The 8,802-nt window shown below is 48.0% G+C and overlaps 3 protein-coding genes across 3 annotated transcripts; 1 reads left to right on the top strand and 2 right to left on the bottom strand.

Annotated features, from left to right (window-relative positions):
• Nucleotides 1-688: 688 nt before the first annotated feature.
• Nucleotides 689-1,656, top strand: FIESC28_09002 (uncharacterized protein; the record flags this gene model as incomplete). The annotated part of the gene is made up of 2 exons (XM_031163139.1): nt 689-1,152; nt 1,209-1,656. The coding sequence occupies 2 exons, from the start codon at nt 689-691 to the stop codon at nt 1,654-1,656; spliced, it is 912 nt and encodes a 303-aa protein (XP_031012844.1).
• Nucleotides 1,657-2,007: 351 nt separating this feature from the next.
• FIESC28_09001 (uncharacterized protein) lies at nt 2,008-5,367 on the bottom strand (the record flags this gene model as incomplete). The annotated part of the gene is made up of 8 exons (XM_031163138.1): nt 2,008-2,267; nt 2,328-2,788; nt 2,836-2,965; nt 3,017-3,326; nt 3,378-4,241; nt 4,291-4,379; nt 4,427-4,566; nt 4,625-5,367. The coding sequence occupies 8 exons, from the start codon at nt 5,365-5,367 to the stop codon at nt 2,008-2,010; spliced, it is 2,997 nt and encodes a 998-aa protein (XP_031012843.1).
• Nucleotides 5,368-6,011: 644 nt separating this feature from the next.
• Nucleotides 6,012-6,894, bottom strand: FIESC28_09000 (uncharacterized protein; the record flags this gene model as incomplete). The annotated part of the gene is made up of 2 exons (XM_031163137.1): nt 6,012-6,819; nt 6,869-6,894. 2 exons carry the CDS (start codon nt 6,892-6,894, stop codon nt 6,012-6,014), a joined length of 834 nt encoding a protein of 277 aa, XP_031012842.1.
• Nucleotides 6,895-8,802: the final 1,908 nt, after the last annotated feature.

Raw genomic sequence — 8,802 nt, 5'->3', positions numbered from 1 at the left:
AGTAGAGAGTAGAGAGTAGAGAACTGAGACCCTGATGATCAGTGGATGGTTTCACTTTCACTCCACCAAACTCTACAGTACAGCGGATTCTCAGGTCAACACGTAAATAAAGCGATTTGAGCAAGTATCTTATTTATTCTATTCTACTATTGAATAAAGATCAACTGACAGAATGCTCAGCCATGCTCTCTCTCTCTCTCTCTTCATGATCCTCCACTCAGAGACCCATTCAAGCCACACTGCGCCATTGGCCAAGACCAACTATAAAGGCTGTGCTTCCTTTCTCAACCAATCATCATCTCTTCAGCCACACACCACACACCACACACCACACGTCGTCATCATTAAAGCTCGGTTCTGTTTAGCATCGCCACTTACAAGATGATCAGCCCAAGCTCGGCCATCTCCATTCAATCAGAATTCGACGTTTTCAATGGGACATGGCCATCCCTGAATCTATTTTCTTGCTACGTAATGTGTCTTGCGCAACCTCAAGCTTCTCTTTCCCTCTTTGTTGGTCGAGTTGAAAAAACCACTTAAATCACCTGCTTCCTTCCTCTCATATCATCTCATCTCATCTACCTTCCCCTCACAACTTAACTTATTTTCACCTCACCTCTCCTCCATCTAATATATCAATATCTATATTCTTATTCCTCAAACCAAAACACTCGTCTCCTAAGTAATCATGGGTGCTAAATCGGGCACTGCCCTCAAGTTCCTTCAATGGTTCATCCGTGGTGTCCAATTCGCCTGCGCAGCTCTCATCCTCGCCATCTACTCGTACTTCCTAGCAACCCTACATAACCACAATCTCAAAATCAGCGACACCATCCGTGCTGTCGAGGGTATTTCTGGAGTTGCCGTTCTCTATACCGCCGCCGCTCTGCTCCTCCTGTGCTGCCTTGCCGGTCGTACTCTCTCATCTTTCCTGGCTATTATTCTGGATATCGCCTTTATCGGCGCTTTCATCTACGTTGCTGTCGCCAACAAGGGTGGTGCCAGCAGCTGCACTGGATATCTCGACACTCCTTTTGGACGAGGAAAGGCTGCCAATACTGCCGAGGGAAGTGATGGCTTCACTGCCTTGCCGAGCTACCGTACCGCTTGCAAGCTACAGTCTGCTTGTCTAGCTGTCGCCATCGTTGCCATGTAAGTCTTCAACAATGTAGTTAGCAAAATAGGTACCAAGACTAACAATAACCCAGTATCTTCTTCATCTTGTCTATTCTTACAGAGGTTGCCCTTGCCCGCCACCACCGCAAGGAGAAGCGCTTTGGCCCTAGTCCCGCCAACGACTACACCTCCGGCTACGGCGCCAAGGGTGGTTTCCTGGGTCGCCTTTTCCGTCGCCGCAAGACTGCTGCCGCCGGAGAAGGTCATGATCTGCCCGAACACACTCACCCTGATCAGCTCGACACCTACCGCCAGAGTCATGCAACTGACCGCACTGCTGTCAACAACTTCCCCGATAACACCAACGCCTACAACAAGTATGACAACGGTTTCAGCCATCAGGACGATACTCACGGACGTCAGGATGGCTACGGCCAGATTCACTATCCCGAGCCTGAGTATGGTGTCACTCACCCGCCTGCTCGCCAGGCTGAGAACCCAAACTACCGATATGAAGATGGTGTCTACGACCGGGCTTAATTTATGCAAACCATGGAGGGAGAAATCACCAAGAAAAAAACATTGAAAAACTCAGAATGATACCCGGATGGATGCTGTTACTGAGGTAACTGTTTACTTACGAACATTCATATTTCCACATGACGATAGACGACACGGCCTAACAAGCCCATTAATGAATAATTAATTATATGTACACTCTTAATTCGCATGCTGGTGACTCGAAAGCCTGTTATTTGTTGGGCAGACTTGAAGTAAATTCGCTGATTCTGGTATTCTTCTTTGCTGAATTCATATACAAACACCAAATAGATGGTGTCAACTTCTCTCAACCAAGAGTTGTCCCATGAGAACCCCTTGTATGTACAACAATCACCAGGCTTCTCCGGGCTCCAATTCGCTCATTCCGTCATCGCCCCCTCCATCTGTCCAATTTAATTCCAGCTTCTCTAGCTCCCGAGAGAAAAAGTCTTGGTCATCGCGCATGGCAGCTCGAATATCTGGAGCTATCTTGTCCGGGTACCGTCGAACATTGAGCCAGTGGGTAAGACTCCGCAATGCTTGCTCCAATGGAAGCGCGGCATCCACCTCAGCGTCCACGTCGCTGCCCGCAAGCCATTCGTCCTTCAGCTCTGGTCGACAATGTAGATAAATCGCCGTGATAACACGCATGTTGCTCTGGCGCCACTTACGGCCGCAATATGGAACTTGGTTTTTGAACAACTTGAGTGTGTAGAGGCGTAGCTCCGGCTGGGGCACTTTGAGAGACTTTCGAAGAATAGTCGACGACTTGTACTGGACAAGTAACAAGTTTCGGTGTGCTTTGTTTTTGCAAATCTTTTGCATCACTCTAAGGTAGTTGATAAGAGAGAAAAAGTTACGCCGCGAGAAGTCTGTAATAGGCTCTGTCGGTTGTGAGTTCAGAGGATAACCGAGCTCATCGACTTCAGGCCTCGTCGAAGATGCCTGGCCATCACTGTTGGAATCTGCGTCGTCGTCATGCTGTGTTGGCAGCGATCGCCGCAACTTAATTGGCGGGGGCGCTGCCTCATCTTCGCTCTCCTCTATCTCTTCATCATCTTCGTCATCTTGCGCCGCATCTGAGCTTGTCTTATCTCTGGATTGTGACAACAGGTTGCAGAAGTGGAAGAAGCTGATAACTATTAGCCAGTCTTCGTATGCTGAAAGCGCTCCACTTACCTGTTCTCAGCACGGTCCATTTTGCTGTCAACCACTTGCTGAACATCTTGATGAGCAAAGAGTTTGAGAACGAGAGGGACGTAGTTGGAGTCCAGTAGAAGTTGTGTCATGTACTCAAATTTGAGCACATCTGATTGATATTAGTCAAATGCATAGTCCAGCAGTTATGCATCAAACTTACGAGAAACCCGCAGCCATTTCAATAACAGGATCAAGATTCCCGTCATGGCTTTCGAAGTGATTTCCCGCGTCCTTGCAGCGTCAACTTCTTCCAGGGTTAATTCTGGCGTTGGGGGCTTGGGGGGATTTTGCCCTGGCATTTCCTGTTGTTGCCTATTAGCTGCAGGGCCGCCGTTCATCCCAGGGTTATTTCCTCTGCCCATCGCCGGAGGTACTTGTTGAGGCTGCTGTGAGACGATTGCTGTCACATTAAGAAGAATCGGTCGTAGCAGTACTATTACAAGCGATTGAAGATGAGGCAAGGCATCACGCTGTAATATGTCAGTATATATCGGCTTAGGTCTCGCATAACTGATACTCACATAAAACTTTTCCACAGCAATAAGTCGCTGTTTGTCTCGTTCAGACAAAAGTTCTGGCCGAGGACCAAAGTCTATCTCTGGTTTGGGGGCAACTGGGTTTTTGGCCTTTTCCTCGGCCTTGGTTTCTGCCTTAATCTCTTTGAGTATCTCCTGCTCTTCTAGAGTAAGTTGGTTGAGATCCAGACCCTCGATTTCATCGTCGTCGTCTAGGTCACTATTATAGCCGCGCTCGAACTTGAGAAAGCGCTCGCGTTCTTCCCAAAGTTGACGGGTTGCCCGAGTCATCCTGACTCGTTTAGAAAATAGCTCTCCGGCCTCAAGAATAGAGGCGGGAATGTCACTTCCCTCCCATTTTCGGCCAACGAGGGCATTGCCTGCAGGTCCCTTACCACCAGCATAGTTACTCGAGGCATCTAGAGGTGGATACATGAAAGGGAAGTTCTGATTCGTCTGGTAATTTTGTTTCTTACCTCCTTTGCCGCCCACCGCTGGTGATGGGGGTGGTGACGGGGCAGGAGTTGCAATATGTACCGGCTGGTCAAGAATTGACGTCCCCCCATTGTGGATTTGAGGCGGTGCGGGAATGATACCGTTAGCTCCATTATTCCTCGATACTTGGCTTGAGAGAGGGGGCAATAGAGAGGTGTTATCTGCTTCGAGGGGAATGGCTGGGCGTGGAGGAACATATGCTGGATATTTTGAGGTGATTTCTTGACGGAAGACATGGTAGTCTAAGGGTGAGGCCGTGATGGTCTTTTTATCAGCTGCCTGATCACCCATTTCGTTGGTTGCTTTTTTGATGGCTTCAAGCTCCTCGGTGCCGCCAAAAACCAATAAGATCGATTTCCAGAACAGTAAAAGTATCTAAAACAGCGTGAGCATGATTCCCCCTAGATCGAAGGTCATATCTTACCTGGGTCTGAGGCATAGCATTTTGCTCATCCCAACGTAGTTTCGAGGTTGCTGTAAACATATAATCAACCAACGAGGGGTTAAGTTCCACTATTTGTATCAGCCATGATCAAGAACAAATTTGAGAACCAACTCACAAAGCTTTCCGTATGTAGAAGCCATGTCTTCTGGGTCATTCAAGGTCTCTTGTATCGCAATGTACATAATAGTCATGAGGTTTAACAACTCATCTTGGGCTTCCTGGGCGCTAGTATGCTGCCCCAGAGGTTCCCCTGACCTATGATCGATTGTCAGCTTCAAATCGTATGTGGTGACAAGACAACCCGCTCACTTACCATTGTACTTCGAAACTATGCCGCAGAGCTTCCCAAATGACAGGTAAGCCGTCCAAGGATGTGAGGCATTCAACCCCGGCCTTGATAGCTTGCAACTGCGAAATACTGGCAACAGACCGGCTATCCCCAGGCGTCGCATTCGACATAGCCGTGTCGTTCCAGCGTCCTAACACAAGATATACTAATTTCCCAATCGATGCTGACCTCAATGCAGCATCATTGGACTGCACACCCGCAATAGCTGTTTGAACAAATCGTGTCCGCGTGTCGTTGTCTGCATCATCCCATGTGTCCTGAGACCTCGCCTCATGCTGCCAGTGCCACTTAAACGCTCCTTGCGCAGCACTGAGGCGCACCCACTGGGGCACCTGATAAGTGAACCATTCGTCTATCTCTTCGGCATGGGGACCTATGTCGGTGTACTCAAAATCGTAGGCAACAGGCTCAGCACGATTAAACTCGGCCACAATGTGGCGCAACTGTTGCAGAGAGAGGGAGTCGGTCGCAGGCGGTTGGTCGTTCGAGGGAGGGGGTGCCATAGGCGCGGCTGGAGGAATGCCTTGCAAATTGTTGCGCTGAAGAGGAGGCCGTGATGTTGTTGGCGGCGCAGGAACAGGTGGCAGATCGGGTTGTTCAGCCTCACCGGGCAGATCCGCGATCTCACCAGTATCGGCGACGTCTTCTATGGGTGTATCGGGTTGGGCGCCATCTTGAGCGGCCCCGGAAGGCCAAGCGTTGCTCATGGTGTCTTTCTGATGTGGTCGTGAGGTTGATCTAAACAATGCCCCGCCAAAGTCGATATCGGTTTTTTGTTTCGGGGCTTAAGTCATCGTCATGGGAAAGAATTGCTGCTTTTGATGGTATGCTGATTACCAGAAAATTGCGAGGATCTATTTCTACTGTAGCTCTGACAAGAACAGAAATGATGGATTTGTTTTGGACGTGGAGGGACTGTAGACGTGGCCTAGGTTAGTCGGTAGGTCGTGGTTATAGCATGGAAGCCCGGTAAGGTAGGTAGGTACCTTGCTTAAAGGTGGAAGGTACAGACAGCTCAGCCTTGGAGATTTGGGGTCGCGCCCGCCAAAGTTCATTGGTGGGCACTAGTCTAGTTAGTAGGCAGGTACAGCCCAAAAGAATAAACAAGGGTCCCCTCCCTCCAGCTTCCCTTCACTATGACTCTGGACTGGTCGTCACAATTGCCTTTTGTTAGTTCAAATTGTCTCAAGCCTCCTCACTAACAAGTTGAATGCGTTGAATCTCCAATCAATACGAGGTGAATTGAATTGATACCCTACCAGTCCTTTTTTTTCTCCCCCGTAGAAATTGGAACTTGAAAATAATACAGTGAGTGACATTGTTAGATTCGAGTGTCAATAGTAGATTATCGCTACTCAGAACCTGAATCTCCGTCCGACTCGTCGCTCTGCCCATCCTCTCCTTTGGTTGTTTGCTTCTGTTCTCTCGCCTTGGCCCTCTTCCTCAACTTCTTCAATCTGTTCATCCTTTTTTTCTTGTCCTTGATATGTTCTTCCTTGTCTGCCATTTTCTTCGCATCAGCTGCCTTCTTCTCTTCCTTCGCCTTGGCCCGTTTCCTTAGTGATATTCGTTGCTTTTTTCCAGGTCTTCGTTTCCCTCTAGTCTCTTCTCCTTCTCCTTCTCCTTCTGCTTTCTCATCGGGGTTGACTTTTCGACTAATGGTGAGTTTCGTGACCTTCCAGGGAAGCTCGAGCCCCCAGGCTCTGTCGCCTGATCTTGCAAGTACTTCGTCGCCGCTAATAGAGGCTATAGCATATTCTTGTTTTTGTTGTGCTGGTACATTTGTCACAATGTAGTAGGATAGAGGCCGACCACTGACAAACACGCCGGTGCCTGTCGGCCCTGTGTCTTCTTCCAATACAACTTTTTGTGTCGCCGGTGCTTTGCTGAAAAGTCGAAAGGCGAACTCCTCTTCATGGTCGTCCTCCTCCGCTGCCTCATTGGCGTCCACGTCCATTATATCTTTGTCATCCGTCTCTTTTCTGCTTGCTGATCGAGACTCCTTCATGGGAGCATCTGAAGTCAGCCCCATATCAATATCCAAGCCCAATGATCTCGCCATTTGTGCATGAAACTTTGCACGCAGCTCGGCGTCTTGAAGTCCATCATCACTCTCATTCTCGCCATCATCTGACACATTCAGGTCCTCTCTGCGGACTCTAGTGGCCGGGTTAGTACTTATCTCTTATTGCAAGGCTGTATTGTTACCTCTTTGCCTCGGGAACTTCAAACATGGTGGTTTTCCCGATGAGATGAGATACTGAGATATTTGGAAATGTCTGGAGGTGGGCTTATATTATGAGCGGGTCATTGGTAACGGCGACAGGCGTCGGAATGGCAACAGTTCTCGCGAATGAGATTATGTCAGTATTAAAGAGAGATGTGATGAGGAAAGAACAATATTGATAGATAGAGCTGTTGATTGAATCAAATGCCACGCTGCTACAAGCTGTAGAGTCTGAAGACTCGCGATACAACCTAAATTTCGGCCACGGTTTTTCTTATCTTATCGCTCCGCGTAGTTAAGCTAGCTAAGCCACCAAAACTGCCACACTTGGGTTTACGTTGGGTTAGTGTCAGCCAAGACCATAGTAGAAAGCTGTGCCGTGCAGTGCATAAGTTACTACATATGCATATAGGATTAGCTTGGCTTTGGAACTGTCACTAACATCCATAGATCGAATGGCAATTGGTAGTTAACAATTGCTCATAGAAACCCTTCGGCATCTTCGGACTTCGGCATACCTCTTCACGCAACTACTTACTAAGTTACTGTACTAAACTAGGCATCTGTGATCCTTCCCTCGGCATTAATTGATGGGCATTGCCTTCAGCTGAAACTGCCAACCAATCAAGCTCTTTCCAGCCCTTGCAGAACATCATGTCCCACCCCTCTAATGTCTATCAACGACGCCATCTCCCACGATAGCCCTGCTTAGAGCCATAACAATGACCAGGCTGTCAGATCATCAACTTGGCATTTGACACGAGCATGAGGGAACATGGCATCAAATGGCCCGAGCCTCGGAGGATGTATGGCAGAAACGTCACCTCTGACCAATGGTGCGACAAAACTGTTACCTCAGTCACCTTTTACGGATACTTTGTCGTCAAATAAGTATAAACAGCCTCAATGCCCCCGAGATCGTCGTGCACGACTTCTGTTCCGGCATAGAGAGTTTCGCTAGAATCTGGCGCGACGTCAAGAGGAACTATTGGTCTCATCGCAATTTCAGCCTGCATACGAATTTCCCAACATGGCCTAATTATCAATACCAGGACAAGTAAGCCGTATACTATATATATATATATATGCCTACTGCAGTAGGTGGGAACTGGTTCTACTCTACGGATACTTCATCTTTTACTCTCACAACTTCATCAGCAAAGAGGCAACATACAACATCATTTTGAAACATACATGTCGAATCGAACCAACCAAGTCACGATGAGCGGATATTGTTTCATTGCAGTTCAATTCTCTGCGGATTACTTCATCAATACATAAGGGAAATCGATCTCAGCAGCAATCTTCTCGATAGACCGCTTGACAAAACATCTCCGCCATAAGGCGAAGGGGTATAACCAACAGATATATACCCAGAACGAAAAAAAAAAAAAGTACAAAGAAAATCAGGGAATGAGTTACGCCCTTGTTTCGCCTAAACCACCGTTTAGCCCCAGCCATGCAACAGCGTCCGTCTGGAATCATGGCAGAACTAGCCGCTCTGCTTGATAAGACGTCGACTCGTTCCATTCTCATCGTCCGCAGCGTCATTAACCTCTAATCGTCCGTCATCCGGTTTCGTGTATCAACTCTTTTCCACCATCTCAGTCCGGCCTTTTCGACCCTCGATTAATACGTCTTCATCTTCGTTCTCCTCCTCATCGCTCCGTCTACTTCCATCTCAGGTATCCAATGTTTCAAAATCAGTGCAAGCCGCCCAGTTCAGATTGCCAACACCATCCGTCATAAAATAGAAAGAAAGAAAAACTCCTGTGGGTATTTTACAAGCTCACTGACGAACGAACCAAGCGTTCCACCAGTCAGTGGTCTTCATGCTGATCGTAGGGCCAGTATCCTATGATGTCAACTTTTCATATATCGTCGAGTACAAGGTTCGAAGAAGAGACGCAGAAGT

The sequence above is a fragment of the Fusarium coffeatum genome (genome assembly GCF_003316985.1).
Source record: "Fusarium coffeatum strain FIESC_28 chromosome Unknown BRIP53273_contig_220, whole genome shotgun sequence".
NCBI lineage: Eukaryota > Fungi > Ascomycota > Sordariomycetes > Hypocreales > Nectriaceae > Fusarium > Fusarium coffeatum.
The sequence above is the reverse complement of the archived record's forward strand: the minus strand, read 5'-3'. Positions and strand labels throughout refer to the sequence as shown.